The sequence below is a fragment of the Lissotriton helveticus genome, chromosome 3_1, assembly GCF_964261635.1.
Source record: "Lissotriton helveticus chromosome 3_1, aLisHel1.1, whole genome shotgun sequence".
NCBI classification, from domain to species: domain Eukaryota; kingdom Metazoa; phylum Chordata; class Amphibia; order Caudata; family Salamandridae; genus Lissotriton; species Lissotriton helveticus.
This window is the reverse complement of record NC_136061.1, coordinates 36,728,814-36,743,403: the sequence shown is the minus strand read 5'-3', so window position 1 is coordinate 36,743,403 and position 14,590 is coordinate 36,728,814. Positions and strand designations below refer to the sequence as shown.

Below are 14,590 nucleotides of genomic sequence, written 5' to 3'. Positions count from 1 at the left end.
GGACACTGCACCACGAGGCCGCGTGGCCTCAGCTCGACCCCAACCCCGGGCCTGGCCAGGCCCCGACATCCCGGCACCACCATCCACCCAGGAGATGAACAGACCACTTGGCAGGTCAATGGGAGAAAGGAGTGTCGATGGCTCTCCCCCGCCAGGTGCCGATCACCCCCAGCCTCCCCGGGCGCTGGCTCCACCCCCCTGCTGGGTGTCTGGACTCCCTCATCTCGGACCTCCCGACCTCCAAGTGCGAGGGTCCGGACATCAAAGGGCGCCAGACCTATAACTGAGGCAGCTCCAGAGCAAGAAGGGGTGGTATCCTGGAGTCGAGAGACACCGAGAGTAACTCATCCTTGCCGGACTGCTGGCGCTGCCGCAGCCCTGCCTTGTGAACTATCGTCTTGCCTGCTGGCGCTGCCGCCACCTTCTACAACCTTCATCCTCGTGGGACCTGCTGGCGCTGCCGCGGCCCGTTGTAACCATCACCTTCGTGGGACCTGCTGGCGCTGCCGCGGCCCGTTGTAACCATCACCTTCGTGGGGCCTGCTGGCGCTGCCGCGGCCCGTTGTAACCATCACCGTCGTTGGGACCTGCCAGCGCTGCCGCGGCTCGTTGCTTCCTACGACCTCTTCGGGACCTGCTGGCGCTGCCGCGGTCTGACCTGCCGAACACCGAGCTCGAGGATTGTGAGCTACCACCGTCTCATCTCCGTGCCAGTGGGTACCAAGACTGTCCCGCTACCCCTTTCCCTACTAGAGACTAGAATTGAGAGGATCATCGTGTCCTGATCTCCTTGTATCGTTCTCCCTTACTTCAAGAACTGCCTATAAAGTGTGTTAATCTGATCTTCGTGTGGTGTCCATCTGTGGGGGGGAAGTTACTTGTCTGTACGAACGCTGGAGACGGCCCTCACCGGAGGCCTCTCCCCTTGTGCTCGGCCGACCCTCCAGGTCCCCGTCTAACATTGGTGGCCAGCGGCGCGATCCGAACCAACGCGTAACCGTACAGAGAGTAACTCACCCTACGACTAATCCACAATGACGACCAGAGAGAGCGGATCTGCAGAGAAATTCCAGATGGAAAAACTGGAAGAGTACAACCACCGAGAGCTAAAACAATTTTGCATAGAACTAGGCATTGCTACCACCGGTCTGAGCACGAAAGAGGACTTCAAACACGCCCTGGAATCCTGGGCAGAGACGAATACCGCCGGACCCCGGGACCCCGAAGCCCCGGAGACAAATACCACTCTGGCGGAAGAAAGGAGAACGGATCTCTCCCGGGAAGAGATCCGAGAACGGGAGAAAAATAGACTACACGAGTTAGAGTTGGCACGGCTAAAATTAGACGGAGAGTTGAAACTGGCAGAACAAAAGATGAACTTAGAACACTTACGGCTCCAAGAAGAGCGAGAGGAAAAGCAGAGACAGAGAGAACTCGAAGAAAAAAGACTGGCACACGAACACGAGTGCAAGCTAGCGGAGATAGAAATGCGCAAACAGAACAAAGACCTAGGGGTGCCCGAGCAACCGCGCCCCCCAGGTACTACCGAACAGAAGGTCCACATCCCCAAAGATGTGGTCCGTGAATATTATCCGAACGACGACAAACAGCAGTGGTTCAAGGCCTACGAGATCGCCATGACTGCCCACCGGATCGCTCGAAGTGACTGGGGAGCCGGTCTATGGGGGAGATTCGTCAATGAAGGCCGTGATGCCCTGCTGCAGCTTCCGGACCATCAAATGACGTCCTATGACCACATGAAGGCCGCCCTCCTCAGTCGATATGGGCTTACGCCCGAGATGTACCGCCAGAGGTTCCGCAACTGCACCCGGATCCCGGGTACAACCTGGGTAGAATATGTGAACTATTTCAGCCGAGCCCTCGAGGGATGGATCAAGGGTAGCAACGTAACAACCTACGAGCAGCTCTTCAACCTCATTGTGTGGGAGCACCTCTCCAACAACTGCTTCGTCGAGCTCAGGCAGCACCTCCTCGACAGTAAATTGACGGACCCACGACAGCTCGCCGCCGAGGCTGACCGATGGGAAAGCACCCGAGTGACCCGGAGTGGGCCAAACGAGCAGAACAGAACCAACCAAGGTCATCATCGTCCCCGAGGAGGAGGAGGGGGACAGGGCCGGGGCAGAGACGCCGCTCCCGCGAACAGCACCCCGGCCGGCCGGGGCAACCCCCCGATGCGCCCGAGGTTCCGAGCCAACGTTACGTGTCACCAATGCCAGCGAGTCGGCCACTATGCCAGTGACCCGACCTGCCCAAAGAACCAGACCCCCGGGCCCCGCCAGGTGGCTGCCGCCGCCCTAGGAGAAGAGCAAGTCTCCGAAGAGCCGGAAGAGTACGAGCAGGAGCAGCCCGAGTGGGAACCTGCCGCCATGACCCTGGCTTGCCTAGGGGGAAGAGACCTGATTCCGCGGGCTCCCCTACCAGCCAACACCAGGAAATACAGCCAGTGGGTGAACATAAATGGACGCAAGGCCGAAGCCCTGCGTGACACGGGGGCCAGTGTGACGGCCGTCCGCTGTCACCTGGTGACCCCAGAACAAATCCTGCCAAACGTTCTTTGCCCCGTCCGATCGGCCGACAATTCGGAGAGCCTGTGTCAGATGGCCTGCGTCCCCTTCGAATGGGGAGGAGTGTCCGGTATGCTAAAAGTGACTGTCCGCGACGATGCCCCCGTGGATTGCCTCCTGGGAAACGATCTCGAGAGTTCCCCGTGGGCGGCCGTTGAAAGAAGAGAGCACCTGGGGATGTTGGGCCTCCCGGGCTGGGCGTGCGTAACGACCCGGTCCATGGCCGCCCGCACCGTCCCTAGATCTGAAGAACCCGAATGGCCAGCACCTCCTCCCCCGATCGCTCCAGAGAAAGACACCAGCCCTACCGACCCCCCGGAGCAAACCCAAGAAGGGCCCGCTCAGCTCCAAGACCTTCCAGACTGGGCTCAGTGGCGTCAAGAAAGGGGGCCCACTCAAGAACAATTCCGGCAAGAGCAAAAGACCTGTCCCTCCCTCGAGGGACTGCGACAGCAAGCGCTCGCCCAGAGCGCGGGAGACACCGCAGGGACCCACTGGATCTATTGGGACAATGACCTACTGTACAGCGAACAAAGAATCGGGGAACTGGGGGCCAGTCGAGTGCTGGTGGTGCCCCTCCGCTTCAGAGACTTCCTTTTGAACTTGGCCCATGATGTCCCCCTGGCTGGACACTTGGGACAAGACAAAACATACAACCGCCTGGTGACTCACTTTTACTGGCCAAAAATGAGAAATGACGTCTCCAACCACTGCCGGTCCTGCCCGACATGCCAGGCCAGCGGGAAGAGCGGCCGCAACCTCAAGGCACCCCTGCAACCATTCCCCGTTGTGACCACTCTGTTCGAACGGGTGGGAATAGACATTGTGGGGCCCCTGGACCCCCGAACAGCACAAGGGCATCGATTCATCCAGGTCCTGGTGGACCACGCCACCCGCTATCCCGAGGCGGTTCCCCTTCGAACTGTAACAGCACCAGTGGTAGGCCGAGCCTTAATGGGGATCTTCTCTCGAGTGGGCTTCCCCCGGGAAGTCGTCAGCGACAGGGGCACAAACTTTATTTCAAAATATATGAAATCCCTATGGCAGCAGTGCGGAGTCACTTACCGATTCACAACCCCCTATCACCCGCAAGGAAACGGACTGGTCGAGCGGTTCAACCGCACTCTCAAGGGGATGATCATGGGGCTGGAAGAACCCCTACGCCGCCAGTGGGACGTGCTACTACCGTGCCTCCTCTTTGCCTACCGAGAAGTCCCCCAGAAGTCCCTCGGCTTCAGCCCCTTCGAACTCCTGTACGGACACCCCGTTCGTGGGCCCCTCAGCCTAGTTAAAGAAGAATGGGAAATGGCCCCCCTGAAGACCCCTCCAGACGTCTACAAGTACCTCCTGACCCTCCGCAACCAGACCAGGCGATTCAGAGAGACCGCCAAAGCCAATCTGGAGGCCAGTCAGGAGGACATGAAGAAGTGGTACGATCAACATGCCTCCTCCATCGAGTTTGAGCCTGGTCAGCAGGTATGGGTGATGTCCCCCATCGAACCTTGTGCCTTGCAGGACAAATGGACGGGGCCCTTCAAGGTGATCGAGCGCAAGAGCCCCGTCACCTATCTCATCGACATGGAATCCCCCCGGAACCCCCTCCGGGTCCTCCACGCCAACAGGCTCAAACCACACTTCGTGCGCTCGGAGCTCAGCCTGCTGATGGCTACAGACAGTGGAGCAGAAGAGGACTCCGAGCCCCTCCCTGACCTACTGAGGACCCGTGAAAAAGATGGTTCGGTGGACGGGGTCCGACTCTCCGAGGCCCTAACCCCGGAGCAGCGCCAAGACTGTCGGGCCCTCCTGCTGCAATTTACAAGCCTATTTTCCCTCATACCCGGGGTCACCCCCTGGTGCCTGCACGACGTGGACACTGGGGACAGTCCTCCTATCCGACACCGGGCGTACCGAGTACCAAATCGGGTACGCACCTGCATCCAAGAAGAAGTCTCCAAGATGCTCGCCCTCGGAGTCATCGAACCCTCGGACAGCCCCTGGGCCAGCCCGGTCGTACTGGTCCCCAAAGCTGCGGCCCCGGGCACCACTCCCGAGCTCCGATTCTGCATCGACTATCGGGGTCTGAACGCGGTCACCCGAACTGACGCTCACCCCATCCCCCGAGCCGATGAACTAGTCGACCGCATGGGGGCCGCCCGCTACCTAAGCATCTTCGACCTGACAGCGGGCTACTGGCAGATCGGCCTCACCCCCAGGGCCCAAGAACGATCCGCTTTCTCCACCCCGGATGGACACTACCATTTCAGAGTGATGCCATTCGGCATGAAGAACGCTCCAGCCACTTTTCAAAGACTTGTGAACCAGGTATTGGCGGGCCTCGAAGAATTCAGCGCCGCATACCTGGACGATATCGCGGTATACAGCCGCCACTGGTCAGACCACCTCCGCCACCTCCGAGAGGTCCTGCAGGCCCTCCAACGGGCCGGCCTCACAATCAAGGCCAGCAAGTGCCAAATCGGCCAGGGGTCCGTGACCTACCTCGGACACCAAGTGGGAAGCGGTCTGGTGGCCCCCCTCCAACTCAAGATCGCTGCCATCCAGTCCTGGCAACCCCCCGTAACCCAAACCGAGGTCCGAGCCTTCCTGGGGCTCACCGGATACTACCGGCGGTTCGTGAAGGACTATGGCAGCATTGTGGTGCCCCTCACGGAACTCACATCCAAGAACCACCCAAAAACGGTCAACTGGACTCCCGACTGTCAAGCGGCCTTCGAAAGGCTGAAGGTCGCCATGTGCACCGCTCCTGTGCTCCAGGCCCCCGACTACAGCCGCGAGTTCATCGTCCAGACTGATGCCTCAGACCATGGCATCGGGGCCGTCCTCTCCCAACTGAACCCCGAGGGAGTCGACCAACCAGTGGCCTTCATCAGCCGACGCCTGCTGCCCCGAGAACAGCGCTGGAGCACCATTGAGCGGGAGGCCTTCGCAGTAGTGTGGGCCCTCAAGAAGCTCCGGCCTTACCTCTTCGGTACCCACTTCCGGGTACAAACAGATCATCGGCCACTGCAATGGCTAATGCAAATGCGGGGAGAGAATCCCAAACTATTGCGCTGGTCCATCTCCCTGCAGGGGATGGACTTCACTGTGTAGCATCGCCCTGGCCAAGACCACGCCAACGCGGATGGCCTGTCCCGCTTTTTCCGCCTCGACGAGGAGAGTCCCCAAGAGGATGGGTGACTCTCCCCGCCTTCAGCTGGGGGGGACGCGTGTTGGACAGGCCCCATGAAGGGCTCGCTCCCTCCCCGCATGACAGGACCCCGACACCGGCCCTCCGGGGGCTACCCACAGAAGCAACCCGCAACCCGTCCCCTACGGGACGCCTACTCCCAGATATCTCTGTGTCACTGGCTCGGGCCACCGTCAGCACCATCGCCCGGCCCAGCCGCCATCTTGGACACTGCACCACGAGGCCGCGTGGCCTCAGCTCGACCCCAACCCCGGGCCTGGCCAGGCCCCGACATCCCGGCACCACCATCCACCCAGGAGGTGAACGGACCACTTGGCAGGTCAATGGGAGAAAGGAGTGTCGATGGCTCTCCCCCGCCAGGTGCCGATCACCCCCAGCCTCCCCGGGCGCTGGCTCCACCCCCCTGCTGGGTGTCTGGACTCCCTCATCTCAGACCTCCCGACCTCCAAGTGCGAGGGTCCGGACATCAAAGGGCGCCAGACCTATAACTGAGGCAGCTCCAGAGCAAGAAGGGGTGGTATCCTGGAGTCGAGAGACACCGAGAGTAACTCATCCTTGCGGGACTGCTGGCGCTGCCGCAGCCCTGCCTTGTGAACTATCGTCTTGCCTGCTGGCGCTGCCGCGGCCTTCTACAACCTTCATCCTCGTGGGACCTGCTGGCGCTGCCGCGGCCCGTTGTAACCATCACCTTCGTAGGACCTGCTGGCGCTGCCGCGGCCCGTTGTAACCATCACCTTCGTGGGGCCTGCTGGCGCTGCCGCGGCCCGTTGTAACCATCACCGTCGTTGGGACCTGCCGGCGCTGCCGCGGCTCATTGCTTCCTACGACCTCTTCGGGACCTGCTGGCGCTGCCGCGGTCTGCCTTCCGAACACCGAGCTCGAGGATTGTGAGCTACCACCGTCTCATCTCCGTGCCAGTGGGTACCAAGACTGTCCCGCTACCCCTTTCCCTACTAGAGACTAGAATTGAGAGGATCATCGTGTCCTGATCTCCTTGTATCGTTCTCCCTTACTTCAAGAACTGCCTATAAAGTGTGTTAATCTGATCTTTGTGTGGTGTCCATCTGTGGGGGGGAAGTTACTTGTCTGTACGAACGCTGGAGACAGCCCTCACCGGAGGCCTCTCCCCTTGTGCTCGGCCGACCCTCCAGGTCCCCGTCTAACATACATGATCACTGGAAGAGACTCAATGGCCTAAGAAAATGGTGAAAGACAATATTCTAAGTCGCCTGAGCAGGTGCTATAAGAAAACGTATCTTAAGACAAAGCTATATATGTTGGCTTTAGGTTGGGTGCTGGCTTTCAGATTATTACATGAATATACTTGTATTTTGCAGCAGAAGGATGTGTCTGTAGAGGTATTAAGGACAAGAATGTGATCCTACTGTTTCACAAGTGAATCGTTTGAGATGTGTAGCCTTTAGACAACAGATGTGCAGGACTGCAATCACTTTATACAGCAAGAAGACTAGAGGGAACAACAAAGGCTTGGGGCAATGAGCGAGAATCAGGAGGCAGGGAGCATATAGTCTGGGGCAACTAATGGCCCGCTGCAAAGAGCAAACGGACTGAGGCAAAGAGCAAACAGCCCGGGCAAAGAGCAAACGGCCCGGGGCAAAGAGCAAACGGCCCGGGGCAAAGAGCAAACGGCCCGGGGCAAAGAGCAAACGGCCCGGGGCAAAGAGCAAACGGCCCGGGGCAAAGAGCAAATGGCCCGGGGCAAAGAGCAAAGGCCCGGGGCAAAGAGCAAACGGCCCGGGGCAAAGAGCAAACGGCCCGGGGCAAAGAGCAAACGGCCCAGGGCAAAGAGCAAACGGCCCAGGGCAAAGAGCAAACGGCCCAGGGCAAAGAGCAAACGGCCCAGGGCAAAGAGCAAACGGCCCAGGGCAAAGAGCAAACGGCCCAGGGCAAAGAGCAAACGGCCCAGGGCAAAGAGCAAACGGCCAGGGGCAAAGATCAAACGGGCCAGGGCAAAGAGCAATAGATAACAGGCAATGAACAAGAAGTAGAAGGCTTGATGTGATGTCACAGAGACTACAAGAAAAGAGCGAGAAGCAGAAAAAAATGGGTGACGGGCTACGGGTAAGAGGCTACAGTGAATGATCAAAACCAGCAATAGGTTGTTACACGTAAGGGGTGACAGTACAGGAGGAAAGTAGTCAGTGAGTGCCAGCATAGAGGCAGTGAGTGACAGCATGGAAGCAGTGAGTGACAGCATGGAGGCAGTGAGTGACAGCATCTAGCCTAGGTCAAAGGTAAGATGAGCTGTGTGCAGTACTGGAAGCAAAGGTGCAGAGCAAGTGAGTAGTCAATGCACAGTAAGGGAGGTTTAAACAGGCACTGTACAGTGTGAACACCATGCAGTGCACAGGGTGCAGTATGAAGATTACAGGCAGATTGGCATATGATGGTGGAGAGAAAGAGGGAGTAAGATTTAACTTGTGCTGGTGCCTTCATAGTTGTTGAGAGCGAGACTGCAGCTTATTGGATGGGAACAGAGGAAAGCAAAAGTAGCCTAACATTTAGGTCCCCAGTAGCATTATGGACACCGAGAAAGGGGTTACCGCCAGCAGTGCACATTAGTCAGAGGAGAGGGAGAGCTGTTAAGAGAGGCAGAGGTCTTGATGCAAATCCAAAGGGAGGGATCGAGAGCCCGCGTGCACTGGGCTGGAAGAATTGAGAATGGCCATGTGCAGTGTACAGGAAGGAGCAGTGGATTCAGTGGAGGTTGAAGGAGGGAGCTGGGCCAACAATATGCAAGCAGCCGAGGGTGCCGGTGTGTGCATTCCCTGTTACAAGTCCTGCTAACTGAAAAGGGAGTGTCAAGAAGGCGGTAAGAGGAAGCAGGGAACGGTGAAAGCGCTGTGGCTCGCATCTGGAGCTGCGCTTAAAGCTGCATTATTTTATTTAAGAGAGGGTGACACCGTGATACAGAGCAGAAGAAAGCCCTGAAAGACTCATCTGCTGGCGTATAGAGGGGTTAGAGGTGAAGGTGGGTGAGGGAAGACGAGAAACTAATGTGCTGCGTCACCCAGTGCTTGCAATTCTGAGGCTTTTCTGGAGGGCGTAGCGACAGAGACTAAGGTAAGATACTGGCTCATGCCCACAGCGGCACCTTGTGCTTGTAGTGTGGTTGCTTGAAAGCTCAGAAAGGCGTGCTTGTGGTCTCCCTCACTCACAGATGCACAGCCTGCTCCATAGCAGGGTTAGGAGCAGTGGTGCCTTCACTCACAGCTGCACTTCCTACTGGTCGTTAGTGGAAGAGAGGGTAGTGGAGCAGGAGGATGCCATGGTTGGTAGTTAGTGGGGGTGGATGGATGCTCTTCTGGTTGACCTCGCTCACAGCTGCACCTGCTGCTGGTAGCCAAGGCTACGCGAGGGGCACGTGACGGTTGTTTGTTTCAATCCCTCTTCCTGGTAGGTACGGAGAAGTGAATGATCAGCAGGCTAGGAGTAAGCTCTGGTGGTCGCAGTGACAAATGCACCTCCTGTTGGTAGCTGATGATCAGTGACGGGTAGGCAGGGGGTAGAGGGACCCGCTGGTGATCACCGCCACTCTCAGTTACACCAGCTGCTCGTAGCGAAGTAAGCTTGAGGGGTTAAACGGGGGAGGAGGATACTATAGTTGCAGCGCTTGCTGGTAGCGAAGGAGGAGTGAGAGGTCAAGATGGCGGCAACAGGGGGTAAGAGCGTGATCTGGTGGTTGGCATCTCTCATACATGCACCTCCTGTTGTCAGCTAAGGAGAGGGGAAGGGTTAGTAGAGGGTAGGAGGACACTCAAGGTCGCACTCACATCTGCACCTCCTGCTGATTGCGCTGGAAGACGTCTCCAATGTGCTGGAAGATAGCCGGCGTGAAGAGGTAAATGCCGCAGTTGATGATGTCACTGACAAATGTTTCAGGTTTCTCCACATAATGCAGCACCTGAAACAAAGGGGCGAAATCGAAGATGTGATTGCAGAGTCAATGAACAGCGGAGCGTTGTCAAGTGACAATGTGCCTAACAGAGACATGAAATATCAAAGAACTGCTCAACTCAAAAGAGAAAGACATCAACAACATGCTGAAACAAGTACCGGCAAAGTCAACGGTTCTGGCCTACTTTATGGGAAAACCGTTCTTTGTTCTAATGGCTATACGTTGTGTGGGACACGTAGATGGCATACAATGAGTAACGGGTGGATATAACTGTACCAACTCTGCTTTGACAGTGTGAGTCCTTGGTCAGCAGGTTGTTTTCAAGTGAGACAGAACAGGAGGTGTTGGACCTAGAGTGCAGAACTTTCCTTATGGGATAGCAGAACTCGATTATTGGCTCATTCCTTGCATAGCAGAACAATCTTCACCTTATGACAATCACAGGCGTCAAGTCCTGTACAGTAAAGTTACCTCCTAGGTCCTGCAAACCCCACAAATCAATGGAACCAGCACAGATAACCATCAAGCAGCACTGGGAATCCTAGCCCAACCCAGTCTAAGTGGTAGCCCTGGCTTGATTCATATCATTGGCAGATCTGTGACACTGGGACTGAACTACGATGGACATGGTAGAGAAGGTTAATGTGTAGGGAGGTAAATTTGTGAGTTATACTGTGAGATATGATCGTAGGGTTGAAAGTGAGGAGTGTGTTAAAAGAATGATAGTATGTAAATGGATTGAACCATTTGTTTGGTTATGGGTGGGTCATGATATGAGTATGTAGCACTAATAAGTAAAATATGTTGCCAGTCTTTCCCTGGGACTGGGTATGGCAGCCGTTCACGGGTACCAGAGTCTGCGAAGATCAGACCGGTGACCAATGACGGGCGGAAATTTGAGACACACTCACTCACGGCACGCACTCAAATATACATATACATTTATACATACACACATGAACCAAACTTAAAAAATTACTTACCAGCTGCAGCAGTGATCTCGGCCTCCGAGGTTCCTGGAGGATTATAACTGCTGCCTCCTGTCATGAGAGGAGGCGGCAGTCCCTCCCTCGTCATAGAGTGGGATTGGGGTCAGTGAGAGTTGCTGACCTCACCCCACTCTGTGATGAAGTGTTACTGATTGACACTCGGCCATGGGCACATCAGACCTTAAAACTGAAGAGCACAGATCTGAGGCAATCAGTGACGCTCCCCCTGGTCATGAAGGAGAGGTCCTCCAAGCACTTTGCCAGGCTGGGGAGGTCATGCCCACAGGGCTGTAACATCTTCAGCCTGGCAATCTTCAGCTCAGGCAGCTAGCTGGCAGCGTACTTAGCACATGGGTGTCTGAACATGTAGAGTGTCTATCAGGCTGACCTTTGCTCATCCTGAGAGACACTATTTATGTATCCAAAAAGGTGGAATACAGGTCCCATACACCTCTTAATGTCGGGAAACTGCTGCTGCTGCTGGGGATAGCACTTTAGGAACCCTCTGGTGCATTCTAATGTTAGGCTCACTCTGATGGCAGGCAGGACTTACATTGATTCCACTGGCAACATTTCACAACCCCCATGCTTGAGACCGTTGCCCGGCGCTTCTGTGTAACTACATGCTGCAAGGGAAGGTTATTAAAATAAATAACAATCAACAGAACAAATAGGTTTTTCGGGCTCTCCGGAAACAACAGCTTGTCAACTTGTACAAGAGCATGCTAATCTAAATATTCTACAGCATCAGGACAGCCGCATCCAGCTCATACCATTGACTGCCCGTCTCAACTATTTCATGTCAAGGACCAAGTTCCATTGAAGGCCTTAAGACAACCATTAGCTTGACTCTGTCTTTGCCATTTCTTCACATCATCAAAATTGGCCACAACATTAAGGGAATGACGCACAGTCAAATGCATCAAGTCTTTTTTTCTTTTTTTACAAACTTGCCTCATCTGTCATTCCAAATCCAACAATAACAGCCTCTGTAAGATACTACTAATCACCACTAACACTAGGAAATTGGACATAAGTGATTTACAAGATAGTGAGGAAAGACATAGACTGCAGGAAACACCAATGTATAGCCAGCAACACTGCCAATCCCACCAGCATAACAACAGCATAAAAGCTAGGAAGTAAGTAGCCATTGGTGTGACACAGAATGTTTAACCAGACTGAACTCTACATGGACAAAAGCACTGTAATTTGCAGGACACCCGTATGGCACCTCGACGTGGCCATATAACTAAAATTCTAGATCCTGCAATATGGCTTTCTGTAACCGGGACCCACCGACGGTCTTTACGTAGTGTCCCTAGGGAATGTTAACTCATTATTCACTAGATGTAACAAATGCAGACTCAACTTAGAATGTAATCAATTAAAGAATGTATGTGGAATCACTCCGGAGCAGGTGATAATATTGCTTCTTAATTTTCTGGAATAATCTGCACTCTATTATGCACTGCGGGGACATGGTTGGTTTCAGCATATTGACTTCGGAGTTATCAGAAAAGAACATATAAAATGTCTGTGATTGTTCATATGAAGCCTCAAGATCAGTGCTCCATCCAACATGTGGCTCTCCTCCCATCCGACGATAAACTTTGACTCCGCCTCTACAAACTTTCAAGACGCGATGACGAGGTGGACGTTGCACTGGCACTAAACTGATTTGCAGGCTAATTGACCCGCTGCTGTCTGTAACCCAGACATCACTCAGACAAGCTAACAGCATAACCTCGCTTGGCATTTTACACCAAGATGCTGTGGCTCTGCACATTATTGCAGCTGTAGAGTCTCTAGAGGTGGATTCCTTTCCCTGTTGTCCCCCGTTTATTTGTGTCTCTTCTGGATGTGAATTGCTACAGTAAGGAGGGTAATTGCTGTCACTCACGGTGTGACAGCACAAACACCGAATGGTTGTAATACGAGCTGCCCAAAGATGTGACTGGCATTGGCAACAAAGTCAATGGTTGAAGTGGGTTGATTGACCCGTTGTCCACACTAGGTAGAACACTATGTCGACTGATCCAGTATGAAAGTGACATTGGAACACAGCATTGACTGAAGGCAGCTGCCCCAAAGTACCTACCTTATATCTTAGTTTTTTATTGATTACATTAGACTGGAAGATTAAGGAAACTCTGTCCATAGCCCAGACCTAAAAACAGCAGGAGGTAATTTCACAGCTGAACACAGACTGCTGCAAAGTTACTATCCTGTGTTCTTCTTGCAGGTAGTACAGTAATGGGAGCTTGTGGTTGTCACCCAAGAAGGCATAAGCGGGCACCAACACAAAGTTTCTTGGGGATGAAATTCACTCCTTTTTAGGTCTCGCCTAGGCAGCGCTTGCGCTGTCTCTTCGAGACATGCTGTATTCAGGAAACCCTCTAAGGTTTGAGTATTCGGGATATGGGCATAAAGCTCTGCTCTCTTTCCGCCCATCTTTATAATTGGCTCCTGTTCTTTGTAAATGGTGGCTTTTCATTGGTCAATATGCTTAGTAGGCCCTCCTTAGTACTACCTTGTCTCTTCTTGTAACCTCCCATGAAGACACTCCCTGTTACATGTGTTGTTACTCCCTGGGTTTTAATTACAGCCTCTGATAACTATTTTCTTAAAAGGTTTCTGTCAGGAAACACACTTGGTCCTAAGCTAGGTTGGCAGTGGTTACTTCACTCACTAAAACATCTCATATTTACATGAGATCGTCTAAAAATGTCCCTTCATCAGCTCCCCAACGTAATCCAAAATTAATGAAATAATTCTTTTGTCACTTTTCAAAGCTAATAATTGTATATACGGACATAGCTTTTTGAATGTACTCATAGTACTGTTTTGCATGCAATGCATTATGGGTAGGGTGGATTACCATATATTCTGCAGGGTGCAGCACCATATGTGACCAAAATAGGTCCCCTTCTGGCAACATAGGGCTAGTTAAAAAAAACACTGCCATTTATAATGCCAATAACTCCAACTTTGTAGACATGCAGTGCTGGTACCTTGCTCACTAAGGACCTCTAGGAGCAGCTCCAGGTACTGCACCTTGACAGGCAGTGCTGGTGCCTTGCTCACCAGGGACCTCTTAGTGCAGTACCGCAAGCTACTCTGAGACATACAATGCCGGTTCCTGGCTCACTACACAAGAATTTGCAATGCACTAGGTCATGCATTACTGAAAGTATGAGATATTCTATTAGCGTTGCATTATTATTTGAATGAGGAATGATACATCTTATAAAGCGCAGAGGCGTCTTGGCGCTGAAGAGGTCAAGAAGGAGCGGCACGAGGGCCATGGTCTACCGGATCACTGGTTAAATAACCACGTTTTCAGGTTCCTTCTGAATGCCAGGAGCGTGGGTGCTAATTTCAGTTCCAGAGGCAAGCGGTTCCAGAGTAGAGGTGTAATTCTAACGACGCTTCTACCTCCCCAAGTTACACATTTGAAGGGAGCAACCCTCATCAGGTTTGCGGAGCTAGACCGAAGATTTCTGCTGGGGAAGTAGCGCACCAGATGTGCCTTCAAACAGGCAGGTGCTCTTTTCCCTGGACTATCTTGTAAGCTAGACAGAGAGCCTTAAAAGAAATGCAGTGGCGGACTGGAAGCCAGTGCAATTGCCTGATAAAGGCCCTCGCAGACTGATGTTTGGGGACTCTAAGGAGAAACCATGCCGCTGCATTTTGAATGGTCTGCAGTTTTTTAAGTGAACGTTTGGAGAGGCTGATGTAGAGACTATTACAATAGTACAGACGTGAAAGAACTAAGGCTATGACCACCATTTTCAGTAAATCAGCCGGCAGGAATTTTTCAATCCTAGAAGGAGGAAGAAGTGAATAGGTTGATTTGTTCTTTACATTTTAGTTCACTTTCAAGTTT

The 14,590-nt window shown here is 53.6% G+C and overlaps 1 protein-coding gene across 1 annotated transcript in view; it reads right to left on the bottom strand.

The window, feature by feature from the left end:
* The window catches only part of GMPPA (GDP-mannose pyrophosphorylase A), a 99,189-nt gene that overhangs the window by 38,372 nt on the left and 46,227 nt on the right, over positions 1 to 14,590 (bottom strand). The window contains exon 7 of the mRNA XM_078679191.1: positions 9,588 to 9,718. Within this exon, the coding sequence (XP_078535317.1) occupies positions 9,588 to 9,718 (131 nt within the window). The remainder of the gene's footprint in view (positions 1 to 9,587; positions 9,719 to 14,590) is intronic.